The sequence below is a fragment of the Lepus europaeus genome, chromosome 3, assembly GCF_033115175.1.
Source record: "Lepus europaeus isolate LE1 chromosome 3, mLepTim1.pri, whole genome shotgun sequence".
NCBI lineage: Eukaryota > Metazoa > Chordata > Mammalia > Lagomorpha > Leporidae > Lepus > Lepus europaeus.
Window position 1 is genome coordinate 108,946,181 of NC_084829.1, and position 13,870 is coordinate 108,960,050.

At 48.0% G+C, this 13,870-nt stretch overlaps 1 protein-coding gene across 1 annotated transcript; it reads left to right on the plus strand.

Moving 5' to 3' along the window:
* The first annotated feature begins 351 nt into the window (after positions 1–351).
* On the plus strand, positions 352–11,074 carry MFSD4B (major facilitator superfamily domain containing 4B). The gene is made up of 4 exons (XM_062186622.1): positions 352–411; positions 3,016–3,184; positions 5,910–6,026; positions 7,312–11,074. The coding sequence occupies exons 2-4, from the start codon at positions 3,019–3,021 to the stop codon at positions 8,478–8,480; spliced, it is 1,452 nt and encodes a 483-aa protein (XP_062042606.1). The 5' UTR covers positions 352–411; positions 3,016–3,018; the 3' UTR covers positions 8,481–11,074.
* The last annotated feature ends 2,796 nt before the right edge of the window (positions 11,075–13,870 follow it).

The window sequence follows — 13,870 nt, forward strand, 5'->3', positions numbered from 1 at the left end:
TGCAGGCGGCTCTTTCGTGCCGCTACGGGAGCCGCGCACGCGCCCTGTGAACCGACGGGCGCGCGTCCGCTGTCCTCCTCAGCCGCGGCTTCCAAAGTTAGACTTTGCCGGCCGGACGCAGGGCAGCCCCCGGCAAGCTGGCCCCGGGAGGGACAGCCGCGCCTCGACGGGCTGGGCTCGGAGCTCCCAGGCCCCGCGGACCCCCGCCCCCGAGCCGCCACGCTGGACGGGGCCCTGGAGCTCCGCGGCGCCCCTGCCGCCGGGCAGCAGCTCCTCCCGGCCCCGGCCCCGGCCCCGGCCCCGGCCGACCGGGAGCCGGCGGCGGCGGGGTGCGGGCGCCGCGGCAGCCGGGCCGGGAGCGCGCTGCGCTGGTTCACCACCGTGGTCCTGTACGCCGCCTTCCTGGGGCTGGTGAGCGCTGGGGCTGGATCCTCCCAGGCCGGGGCGCCGGGACGTGCGCGCCTGGCTCTGCCGCCGCCGCCGACCTGACCGTGGGCGCGTTCTGTCGTCGGCGCGGGCCTCAGTTTCGTCTTCTGGAAAATGGGCACAGTTCTAATCGTGGAGGGGTGTGGTCAAGCGCAAAGTTGATTTTCCCAGCTTTATCTAATCTCCGTACCTCTGTGGGAGGTGGGGTTGAGGGCTTCCAAGGTGTTTAAGGCTCTGTGGTCTGCACCAACCACTCTCCCCCAGCTAACTCCCCAATTAGGACTCTGAAACGCTGTTTTTCTCGGATTTCCTCCTCTCCGTCACCTGACGAAATTCTGTCAACCGCTGAATTGTGCATGGCGGGAAATGGGCCCAGAGACGAAAGTGACTCCTCGGGGTGGCACGGATGGTAGAGGAGGAACGTGTCTCTCACTCGGCCCACAGTCCCCTTTAAAAGCAGCCTTCACGTTCCGAATGGTTTTCTTGGAGCGGATGGCGAGGCTTGAAGCTTTTGCCTACCCCTTGGGCTGCCCTGTTTCCTCTTTGGGGAGCCGCCCTCTTAACGCTGGAGTCTGGGGAGCTGGGAGAGTGAGGGTCACTTAGCGTTGGGGGGACCCCGAGGCGCATTCCTTCTTTGAGTATTTTGCTAGGGGCAGGTTGAGAAAGAGAAAAATGAGTTTGGAGGCTTGGAGAGCCCTGGCCGGTGCCAGGTGCTGTGCTGAGTCCTCGCAGGGTGAACTGCTCTCCCTGTCCCCGCTGCCGGCTGTGGGCCTCCGCACCCCATGTCTTTGGGCCGCTCCTGTTCCGGTAGAGTACTCCGATGCGTTTAGAGCAGAGAGCGCAGTTTGAGTCCGTTATTTTTGAAATCTGAACTGATTAGGTACCTTTTTCTGTAAGTGTCTAGTGAACTTCCTCTGAAAGCCAGCTGTAACCATAGTTCTTGCTAAGACTAGGTGTGTGATTAAAGTTTCTTTGTTAAAGTTATTCTGTAAATATATACAAGGGGATTTCCAAAAGCTCATGGAAAATATAGTTGAGAGATGCTTATTTTCGAAATGCAAGAATATTTTTGAAATGCAGGCCAAAGTTTTTCAAAATATACTTTTACCATGAACTTTAAAAAATAAAGTGTTTGGAAGGCGGAGTGGACAAGGAGAGAGGGAGAGACAGATCTTCCATCTGCTGTTCACTCCCCAAGTGGCTGCAGATGGCCATGGCTGGGCCAGGCTGAAGCTTGGAGCCCCAAAGTCCAACCTGGTCTCCCACATGGGTTTAGAGGCCCAAGTATTAGGGCCATCATCTGCTGCCTTCCCAGGTGCATTAGCAGGGAGCTGGTTAGGAAGTGGCGCATACACAGAACTCAAACCAGCTCTCTGATAGGAGATGCTGGAGTGACAAACAGGGCGTAGGGAGAGAGGATGTTTAACCTGCTGTGCTATAATGCTGGCCCCTGAACTTTTTTTTTTATAAGATTTTAAATAAAATCTATTTGAACAAGTGACAGAGTAAGAGAGATCTTCCATTTGTTGGTTCATGGTTAGGCCAGGCAGGAGCCAGGAACAGGAATGGAATCCAGGTCTCCCACACGGGAGGCAGAGACTCAGGATCTCCTGCTGCCTCCCAGAATGCATACTGTCAGGGAGCTGGACTGGAAGCAGAGCTGGCCCTCCCTGCAGGCATTCTGCCATGGGCATCTTAACTGCTGTGCCCAACCTCTGCCCCTCTGGGGACAGTGGAGGCTCCATCATGTCTTACCTCCTAGAGAGCCTTACAGGCTTCTGTCCTCATAACTTGAGATCTTTGAGGAGAAATGTTGACTTGGAAATGTTTGTTTATGTCTTGCATGTTTTCTATGGGTAGTTCATGGGACAGTCCCCATTATTGCTGTTTTAACATCAAAAAGGAGAGTTGTATTTTGATGTTAAAATTTCAACATCAAAATTATAACATTGATACATGTAGTATGTTTCACACTGTACAGAGCTATTTCAAGAATAGTCTTGTTATATTTTACTCACATGGCATACAAAATAGTTTTTTTTTATGATATTGCTTAAAAGTGAACAGAATGGCAACAAAAAGCCAGAGTACTAAAAGTTTTTTGAAAGTGAGATCTATGAGAAATAAACAAGCAGTAGGAATCTGTAGCTCTAGTGATAATTAGTATTGCCCTTGTGAATTTTCCCTGAACGTTGGATTTTAAAATAAAGCCCTTCATTAATTACATTTTAATCCCTGACCCTACTCTACTGGTATAAAGTAAAAAACTACTATATAGATACATATTATTATTTAACGATTTAAAAAAGATTTTTTTTGAGAGACAGAGCTCCAACCCACTTTTCTGCTCCTTAAATGCCCAAAACAGTTGGGTGGGCCAGGTACTCAGTCCAGGTCTCCCTTCTGAGTGATGGGGACCACCTGGTTGAGCTGTCACCTGCTGCCTCCTGGGGTGTGCATCAGCAGAAAGCTGGAGCTGGGGGTGGAGCTGGGGGCGGAACGCAGGAGCTCCAGTAGGCCAGTTGCCCCCCCCCCCCCAATAGACATTATTTTCCTGTCAGTAAAACCTTTTGCCTTTTTCAATTTTAGGGAATGAGTATCTCCATCCTAGGACCCACATTTCAAGATCTGGCAACAAATGTGAACCAAAATATCAGCAGTCTTTCTCTAATTTTTGTGGGCCGTGCCTTCGGATATTTGAGTGGCTCTGTGATTGGTGGAATACTTTTTGACATTATGAATAACTTTCTGCTTTTGGGTAAGTAAGCGCTAATTCTCACTTCTTTGTGATTTTCAATGATTTCACAGTTTGTCTTTAAATATGAAAAAATGCTAACCTGCAGAATTTGACAACTGAAATGGGTAGTGCTTAGGTGGCCTCGATGGAACTTGGGTTTCCTTGGTGCCTGCTTTCACCTTGGCAGCTACAGGCAACCTGGGCTGGGCACACTGCAAACTTAGATCGGCCCTACTGTGTGTTAGCAATTTTTAACCTTCCAGATGTTCACTGTAATTGAAGCACTAGTCCTGGGTCACACAGCCATCATGCAAAAAACTCAATGTATCAGGCTGTAGGGCCACGAGAAGTCAGAATAAGTTCCTAGCACCTGCCCAGGGCAGACACTGGATAGGACTGAAGGGAGGAAGGGAGGGGGGAACTGATACAGGCTACGTTTTCGACCCTACTGCCTTATGTCCATGACGAGCCCAGACTTCTGTCGCTCATCCTGGCAAAGCTATTGGCATTCTCCCAATTGAATAAACTGACATGGTTAATGAAAATGTAGATAATGTTATAGAATTCATTCAGAAGCAAGGAGAGCAATGTATTGTTGATGAATAAGTATATAATTCTTATTGTTTCCACAGTAGGTCAAAAAAAGACTATTTTAAAAAATTTTCCTAGGGCTAGCGCTGTAGTGTAGTGGGTAAAGCCACCGCCTGTAGTGCCGGCATCCCATGTGGGCAACGGTTCAGGTCCTGGCTGCTCCACTTCTGATCCACCTCTCTGCTGTGGCTTGGGTAAGCAGTGGAAGATGGCCCAAATCCTTGGGCCCCTGCACCCATTTGGGAGACCTGGAGGAAGCTCCTGGCTCCTGGCTTCGGAATGGCGCAGCTCTGGCCGTTGCAGCTAATTGGGGAGTGAACCAGTGGATGGAAGACCTCTTTCTCCCTCTGCCTCTGCCTCTCTCTGTAACTCTCCCTTTCAAATAAATTTTTTAAAAAGTTTCCTCCGGGCCCGCTGCTCACAAGCACCGTGTTTCAGCCAGCCGGGCTTGTGGACCCAGGATCCATGCTGGCTGCCTTGCTCCCTTCGCTGCCGCGGCGGCAGGCCTGATCCTTGCAACTCCGTCTTCTCTGGGCTCATCTGCCCCGTGGAGAAAGATGCCCACACGTCCAGCCTTACCACTGTTAGCATGACGACTGTCAGTTATGGAAACACCCACCTGGTCACCTTGGCCGGGAAGCTCATTGTCAGCCCATGCATCATCTGCGGCCCTGCGGATGCTGGTGGCCCTGCCTAGCACCATCATCTTCAACAGGTTTTCCAAATACTGGCAGAAGCAAAAGGACATTGATGTGGACCAGTGCAGTGAGGACCGCCAGAGAAGTGTCCTGAGATACCTCACTTTAACATTAGGGATCTTTAGGCATGCCTTCATCACCAGTCTGTCTGCTGTGGGCATTGTAGTGAGCGATCCTGACTCTACAGACACCTCGGGCATTGAAGACAACGAGGACATTTATAACACTGCATCCTTGGAGAATTGCACAGCAAAATAAACAGGGATGTTTGTGCCTGTATCTTGTGTCCCTTCCCAACATTAGGTTGACACGGCTTCATAAACCTTAATGGGTTTGTCTAATTCTCAGGGTGTACCTTTCAGCCATAGTTGGACATTCATTGCTGAATTTTGAAGTGATAGAGTTATCTTTATCTTTCTCAGTGAGATCAATTAAATGCCTTGTGCTGAAATTTATTTTTTACAAGAGAGAGTAGTGATAATGGTTTTGGGGAACAAAATGGTACATGCTATTGGGAGGGATTTGTTGCCATGGCTAGTATATTATTCTTTGTCATTTACTCACATTGAGCTAACTACAAACTACTGACAAGCAGAGTCAAAGATCCAGCTGACAGAAGCCTACATGCATGTAAGATCCACAAAAAGAAACCATGTATGTAAATCCATGTTCAAGTTCTAGACATGGAAATTAGGAACCTAATAAACTTCCTAATGCATATGGGAAAAAAAAATTCCTCCCTATACTCCAAAGTAATGTATTACTAAAGTTTACCAAAAACTGGTCTTCTAGTTGCATTTATTTGTCATTTCAGTGTTGTACCTCATGTCTTAAAATTTTCTTTGGGTTCTTAAATATGAAACATTTAAATAAATAATGTTTTTCTGGTTTTTTTTTTAAAAAGATTTATTTATTTGAAAGGCAGAGTGACAGAAAAGGAGACTGAGAAATCTTCCATCTGCTGGTTTACTCCCCAGATGTCTAACAGCCAGGAGTCATGGACTCCATCAGGGGCTCACACATGGGTGGCAGGGCCCCAAGTACTTGGGCCATCTTCCATGCCTCCCCAGGTGTATCAGCAGGGAGCTGAATCGGAAGCAGAGCAGCTGGGGCTTTAACGAGGACTCTGAGATGGGATGCCGGCATCGCAAGTGGCAGCTTAACACTTGTGCTGCAACACTGGTCCCTGGTTTTCATGTCTTTTGCTATAAAACCTTGTCTTGTATAATTTATAGTTCAGTTATTAGTGATGCTAGCCATGTGTTCATGCTACAGTGATTTCTTTTTTGTAATTCATAAACTGTCGAAGATTTAAATGGAATCAACCTGAGTAGAATCTGCAGCTCTCATCTCCTCACTATTACTCCTTTTGACTTGTCCTGTTGGGAGCTTTTACGATGCTGACCGTGACCGCAGGAATATTGCTTTTAATGGCTGACTCTCACCTTTCTTCTCAGGGGTGTCGACACTGGCTACCACAGTAGGTCTTTACCTTGTTCCGTTTTGCAAGACAGCTGTATTACTGATCGTCATGATGTCTGTCTTTGGTGTTTCAGCTGGCATTTTGGATACAGGTCAGTAAGCCCTACAGTGTCATCCTTGGGAGTAGGAATTTTCTACTACAGAAAAGTAGAGTAAATATTAAACTGTCATTTGCCCTCGCAAATGACACAGACCTACTATGTTGGCATCACCCAGTCAGAATCACCTGTCAAGCATCTGTTATTGCTACTCAGGGGTCCTAATTTTGAGCAGCCAACTATGAAGTGAACTTAATTTTGTTCCAGAAAAAAATGCTGATTTAGAATGTACAAACAGAGTGGGGGCCGCTGTGTGTGGGTGATGACACTGCGTGAGAACAGGCTTTTTTCTGGATGAAACGTTATCATTGAGGGGTAGAAGAGATTGATGGTTTCATAGGTTAAACCATGTCTGGAACATTATTTTGAAAGAAAGCATACAGGCTGCCACCCATTATAAAATGCACTGTGCTTGTCCAGCTGAGGGAAACCCCCTGTTGTGCATTACTTCCATTTTCTTTCTTTCCTGTTTTTTGCACTCTCAAAATTTCCTGCCCTCGCTCAGCAGTCCCCCCTCCACGCATCATGTCTGTGCAAACCTCCTGAACAACATGTGGCAGCCCCTTCCCAGATCCAGCCCTCCGGCCCACCCTTCCCTGCTTTCATTTTGTAGCGTGGATTGGGAAATGATTTTTTACCTTCGACTTAATTGGGTTGTGAAATGACAGGGTGGAAATTTGTTTACTCTAAAAATACCTGTTAACGCAAAGGACACTTGAACACTTGAAGCTTCTTGCCCTTCACCTTGTTGGTGTACGGACAGTGTGGAGTGCAGATGGCAAATGGTGTCTCGTTTCCTGCACTGGGCACACAAGAATACTGCAGTATCGGGTTCCAGAACGCGTGTTTGCTTTTAAATATCTCTGAAGTTATGACTGATTACAAGGACAGAAGGGTTGGTAATTTGGCTGCTATCTGACGATAAAATTTTACCTTTTAAATGTGTAGGTACTTAAAATCCTTATAAATGAATCAATAGTGAACATTTGTCCCACAGCCTGTGGACCGTCTATGTAGCCTTTACCTACAGCGCCTGGCTCTGGAGGCAGTGGTTACTATCCTGTAGCTTCCACTTGGGAGCATGTGATGTTACATTCTGAGTTCCATGGTGCTAGAGGGGTTAGAATTCATTAATCACAGAATTGACATTGTTGCTATGCTTGATAGTGAAGAATGCTTGTGCCATAAAAAGTAGACTCAGTCCTTTTCAGCAATGAACTATTTGTTCCCTAAGTTGCCGAGTTTAACTTAGATCATTTTCCCTGTTTTTCATTGGTAGGTGGTAATGTGCTTATCTTGGCTCTCTGGGGAGACAAAGGAGCCCCCCATATGCAGGCCTTACACTTCAGTTTTGCCTTGGGTGCCTTTTTGGCGCCCCTGCTCGCTAAATTGGCATTGGGTACGACAGAGCCTGCTGGGAACCGCACGGAGCCCGACCCTCTCCACCCTGCCCTCAACCAGTCACCTGAGGCAGACTCGGGACCTGTGTTTGGAGTCCCTGAGGACATGAATTTGCTGTGGGCTTATGCTGTCATCGGGACTTACATTTTCATAGTTTCTTCCTTTCTGTTTGTGCTGTTTTTCAAGAAAAGCTCAAGGTGGGAAAAAGCAAAAATGTCTGCTAGGACATCTCGAAGGGCGAAATACCACCGCGCCCTTCTCTGCCTCCTTTTTCTGTTCTTCTTTTTTTATGTTGGCGCCGAGGTCACCTATGGCTCTTATGTGTTCTCGTTTGCCACGACCCACGTGGGCATGGAAGAGAGCGAGGCGGCCGGGCTGAACTCCATCTTCTGGGCCACGTTCGCAGCCTGCAGGGGCCTGGCCATCATTTTTGCGACGTGTTTACAGCCCAGCACCATGATTGTGTTGAGCAACGTTGGCAGCCTGGCTTCGTCTTTCTTCCTGGTGCTTTTTGACAAGAGCCCGGTTTGCCTCTGGGTTGCAACGTCGGTGTATGGGGCGTCGATGGCAACCACGTTTCCCAGCGGCGTGTCCTGGATCGAGCAGTACACGACCATCCACGGGAAGTCAGCAGCCTTCTTTGTAGTTGGCGGCACCTTGGGAGAAATGGCTATTCCTGCGTTAATTGGAATTCTTCAAGGAAGATACCCTGACCTGCCCGTCATTCTGTATACATGTTTGGGGTCGGCAGTATTCACTGCTGTTTTGTTTCCTGTGATGTATAAATTAGCCACCTGGCCTCTTGCTCACCAGCACAAAGCAAACAGAAAGAGCGAGGACCAGAGAGCTTTGCTGTCTAACCCTAGTATAAATGATTATGAGGAAGAGGATGGAGACGAAGATGCAGAAGAATGGAATGAGATGGATTTTGAAGTGGTTGACATGCAGGATCCATTGAGGCCCTCTGTGACAGAGCCATCTAGAAATCCTCTGATGGCGCCCACCTTGGAAGTGTCTGACCAGTTTCTTGCTAATGCGGTGGTGTAGGAGTGCTCTCTGCGCCAGACTGGCAGTTCCTTTGGGGAGCACTCGCCAGAGACCAGGGCAGAGGGGACCAGCACTAAGAGGAGAGGGCTCCTTTATTGGCGCCCTTGGTGATCACCACTTGAAGGGGCCAGGCAGAGCTGAGCATCGCAGGTTGTCAGCCTGCTTTGGGCAGCAACAGTTCTAGGTCCCTTCATAGCAAAGGCCAGCAAGTGTTGAAATGTTCGCTGCTCCCTGATTCTTCCCTACGTAGCCCAGGGGTCTCCCACAGCAGGAGCTGTATGAGGCTAGTGTTTGGCATGTGACCGACCAGGCAATATTTTCTGGTCTTCACCCCTTCAGAGCATGCAAAGAAGTCGCTTGTTTTGAGAAGCTGGGTAATGTTCTGTGGGACAAAATCCTTAGAAGTGGAGTTGATTTGCTGAACAAGTTAGCAGGCATCAAAATAGTGCCAGGGAAGCTGGGGAAAGTAAATGGCCAGTTTTTATCAATTACTCACTTGGCCTTATCTAGGCTGAGTCAAAGAATGCTAATGACTCTTGTGTGTTTTGCTTTCCAAGAACAGAACACAGCGCGGGGCTTTCAGTTCATCTCCTGGACTTTGAGATTCTAGAAATGAAAAGGAGGATTTTCACATTAGGAATCCATCAATTTTAACATTTATGTAAGGTGTCTTCTAATAATTAGGATGAGGCTACTTCAAAACTTTTGGAAGTGGAATTACAAGAGTCATTTATTTTGGTGCAAAAACTTTTGAAGCTCACGCATAGCATTTTCATAACACTGTTTCCATGAACTCTGTGAAGACCTCTCATGTAAGTACCTGTCCTTCATTTCAAATGAGAAGTGAAACAAAATTATAAATAGCTTTAAGAAAGTAGTACTGATTATGAATACTTGTCAAAGTAATATACTTAATGTTTAATACATTATTTGGTTATTTGAAGAATATTTTTCTTAGTACTGCATTTCACCGATTCCAGACACATTTTTCTGTACTTACCATCTCTGCAATCAAGATATATCTTCCCATCAGTGGTCATTTAACATTGGCAGTGTTTATCTCACAGTCCTTTTCGTGTACCTGTATAATATAGAGTTGCATTTTGTAATTGGTGTCTTAGATTCAGTGAGCTCTAGTACTTCATTCAGTTATGGAGATGACACTATTTTTACAGACATTTTTAAAAGAAAAGGCATTTTTCTAGGCTAATTTCCTGGTTCATATGGGACTTGGAGAAACCATTGTGAGTCTAACCCAGGATTCAGAGCCACTCCATCAGGAGTTGGCTGTGGATGGGGTGTTTTGAGGTCCTTTGCTTACCTCAGTAACAGGGGCTGGTGCAGGCCTCGCTTTTGCAAGATGTAGGCCACATGGCTTTGGTTGGTGACCGCCTAGTGCACACAGGGTCCTGTGCGAGGAGCACAGTCTTCTCCAGAGACTGGAGTACTTGTGTTGCTCATCCAGGGCCCTTGCTTCCTGAGTTTGAGATAGCTGGGAAGCCACAGTGAAAACTGGCAGAGGGCTGTTGGCCTGGGAGTCAGGGACGAGCAGGGCCCTGCCCAGGAGTGTGGCGGAACTGCTGCGGCTGCCCTTTGACAAAGCGTAGAAGGATGACAGGTTCTGTGTACATCTCCCCACATCTTATGCTGAGTGACCTCACATATCTGCCTTGCACTGTTGCTTTCTCTTATGTGTGGTCTACACATTTGCATTTGTCCTGTCTTGTGTGCAGTACAGCACCTTTCATGACCATTTCCTGCCTGTCCATCTGCCTGCGTCTGTTTGGGTTCGTGTTCATCACCAACGACTTCGCAGAGGGCTGGTGGAGGCACTGACATCCCCAGGCCCTGCCGTTTCTGTTCCGTACTCTTCCCTCTGTCTGACCCGGCAGTGACCGCTCAGTCCCAGGCCGTTTCTCAGGCTGGGGGGTTAGGCGGTAGCAGCTGTTCGGCAGCGGAGGGCTCAGATGGCACTGGGCACGCAGCACCTACTTCTAGAGGCTGGATACGGGGCTCAAGGAGGGGGTGGGTAATGGGAGCCTGGCAGGCAGTTTGGAATGCCTCGTTAGAACGGCCGCGGGGGTTCCTCAGCCCCACGTGAGCATGCCAGATGAGATCGAAGGCTTGGTTACAGTGTGATCATGTACCTCCATTTCGGAAGAAAACAAAATTCAGTATTCCAAGGACCGGCATTCATCCTGGCCATCAGTTCTTAGGGGTCTGCTGCTACGCTAGAAATCGGTGCCCGGTTTTCTGTTGCTGAGTAACCTAACCCATCAGCATACATGTCGCAGCTTAAATACGAAGACATGTCTTATCGCTCGGTTCGTGAGGGTTGGGAATCTGGGAGCTCTCTGGATCCTCAGCTCGTGGTCTCCAGGCCTGCAGTCACTTCCGACAGTGCTGCCTTCTCTGGAGCTGAGGCTCCTCTTCCAGGGCTGTGTGTGTACGTTTCTATACGTATGTACCACATGAAGCCTCGGATACTGTGTGTTTGATGTTCTGCCATAATGTGGCAGTGAGAAGCTGTGGAGGTGATAAGCAAGGGATACAGAAAATGTCCGGATACAAGTACAGGTGTTTTAAAATCTTTTTTTTTCTTTTAGTGATGGCCACTTTGCCTAATGGTTAATCTGCTAGTTGGGATGGCTGCCTCCTAGATCACCGCGCTTGGGCTAGAGTTCCATTTCCTTCTGCTGGTCCAGCTTCCTGCTGAGGCGTACCCTGGGAGGCATCAGGTAATGGCTCAAGTACTTGTGTCCTGGCTACTCACAGGGGAGACCGGATTTAATCCCCAGCTCCTTCCTTTGACCTGGTACAGCCCCAGCTCTCCTGGGAATTTGGGGAGTAAACCTGCCAACAGAGCTGCCTCTGACGGCCAGTCTCTGTCTCTCAAATAAAATTACATAAATAAAAGGATTTCTTTTTTAATTGACAGTTTTATGGAGACTATATACTTACAGCCAGTTGTATGTATTATTTTTAAAAATTCTGAGTTGCTCAGTCTACAAGACTTTGTAATCTGTTACATGTTAGACTTAGCTGTTAAAATGCAGACTCTAGGCTGGCGCCGCGGCTCAACAGGCTAATCCTCCACCTTGCGGCACCGGCACACCGGGTTCTAGTCCCTGTCGGGGCGCCGGATTCTATCCCGGTTGCCCCTCTTCCAGGCCAGCTCTCTGCTGTGGCCCGGGAAGGCAGTGGAGGATGGCCCAAGTGCTTGGGCCCTGCACCCCATGGGAGATCAGGAGAAGCACCTGGCTCCTGCCATTGGATTAGTGCGGTGAGCCGGCCGCAGCGCGCTGACCACAGCGGCCATTGGAGAGTGAACCAACGGCAAAAAGGAAGACCTTTCTCTCTGTCTCTCTCTCTCTCACTGTCCACTCTGCCTGTCCAAAAAAAAAAAAAAAAAAAAATGCAGATTCTAGTGTAGCAGGGCTGTGGGTGGGACTGAGGCCACCATTTATTTCCTTTTTAAAGATTTATTTGTTTGTAAGGCAGAATGACAGGGAGAGACAAAGAAATCTTCCATCTGCTGGTTCACTTCCCAGGTGGCTGCAGTGGCCAGGACTGAGCTAGGCTGAAGCCAGCAGTTAGGAACTTCCTCCGGGACATCCATGTGGGTGGCGGGGGCCTACTTGCTTGGGTGATCTTGCTCTGCTTTCCTTGGCACATTAGCAGGAGCTGGTTCAGAAGCAGAGCAGGCAGGATTCAAAACCATTGCTTTGATATGGATGCTGGCATTGTAAGTAGAGGCTTAAGCATCTTTGCCATAATGCTGGCCTCATGAGAGCCACAGTTTTTAACAGGCTGCTAGAGATTGCCTTTTCATGGCCCATGGGCCGCACTTAGGGTAGCAATGTCCAGGTGTTGGGGAGTGTTGAATTTTTTGCTACTATGGAAGTCTTAGCTTTTCTATTTCTGATCCTAGATCTTTGGTAGTCTACAGTCCCTGTGGATCCTTTCTTTTCTCTGTGGTGTGTACACACATACAACACAAATTACATGCCCTGTGTACCCAGGGAACAGGTCTCCAAGACCTGTTCTCTTCAGTTGTCTTGATTTACCATCCTGGCTCTTGAGCTGCATGGTGTGCAGGACCCCCTGATTGGCAGTGTCTGTGGGAGGAGCTGGACGTACACTGGTTAAGAGCTCAGAGGGTTCCTGTCCTCATGAGCTTCCCCTCTACTGTGGGGCTGTGCGGTACAACTTGCTGAGACGATGGAAGCGTTATCGGTCTGCACTGCCCAGTAGAACCACTGGCCACATCTGGCGAGTTTAGACCTTAAAGCTTGGCTAGAATGACAGCGAATGAATTTTCAGTTCAAATGCCAACTTAAATATGCATGTGGGTAGCAATGCTATATTGGATAGAAGAGGCCTAGTGGGATAAACAAGACATCAAACAATCGCACAAGGTGTTTCCAGGAATGATTTGTTTCCTATTGTGCTAGAAAGCAACAAGGACCTGGGGCAAGGAAGGTTTTATAGAAACCTTATCAAGTGCATGATATCAAATGCATGTCACATCCCTTAAGAAAGGCCTGGTGTGAAGCACTTGGGACAGTAGACGGGGTGCTTATTGCTCAGAAGAGAAGGCTTTGGCTTCCCTTGTGTGTAAAGGGAGCACAGTGAGGCTGGTGACCTTGGTTGTCAGAAGGAAGAAAGGGATAAGATACAGAATAAATCAAATTCCTTCTTAAATACACTTCAACCAGTCAGCATTTGAGCCATATTTTTATTTAGGAGTGAAATCTTCTTTTTTTATTTTATTTTATTTTATTTATTTTTTGACAGGCAGAGTGGATAGTGAGAGAGACAGAGAGAAAGGTCTTCCTTTTTGCCGTTGTTTCACCCTCCAATGGCCGCCGCGGTAGGCACGCTGTTGCCGGCGCACCGCGCTGATCCGATGGCAGGAGCCAGGTGCTTCTCCTGATCTCCCATGGGGTGCAGGGCCCAAGCACTTGGGTCATCCTCCACTGCACTCCCTGGCCACAGCAGAGAGCTGGCCTGGAAGAGGGGCAACCGGGACAGAATCCGGTGCCCCAACTGGGACTAGAACCTGGTGTGCCGGCGCCGCTAGGCGGAGGATTAGCCTGTTGAGCCGCGGCGCCAGCCAAGGAGTGAAATCTTCATTCTTAGTGATTAAAAATGTAAATGTTGAATTTTTACAGTTAAAATTTTTTTTCTTCCGTTTTCAGCATTTGTATGGTGGTTGCTGTTGTGTTGTCTTTTCTTGTCATCTATTTATGCCTTGTTTTCATTCTTTCAGAGATTAGTGTTGCTATTTGAGTTTTTTTTTTTTTTTTGATATTTTTGTTTGAAAGGCAGAGTGACAGAGAGGGGAGAGCTTCCATCCATTGATTCAGTGCCCTATTTAGTCACAATAG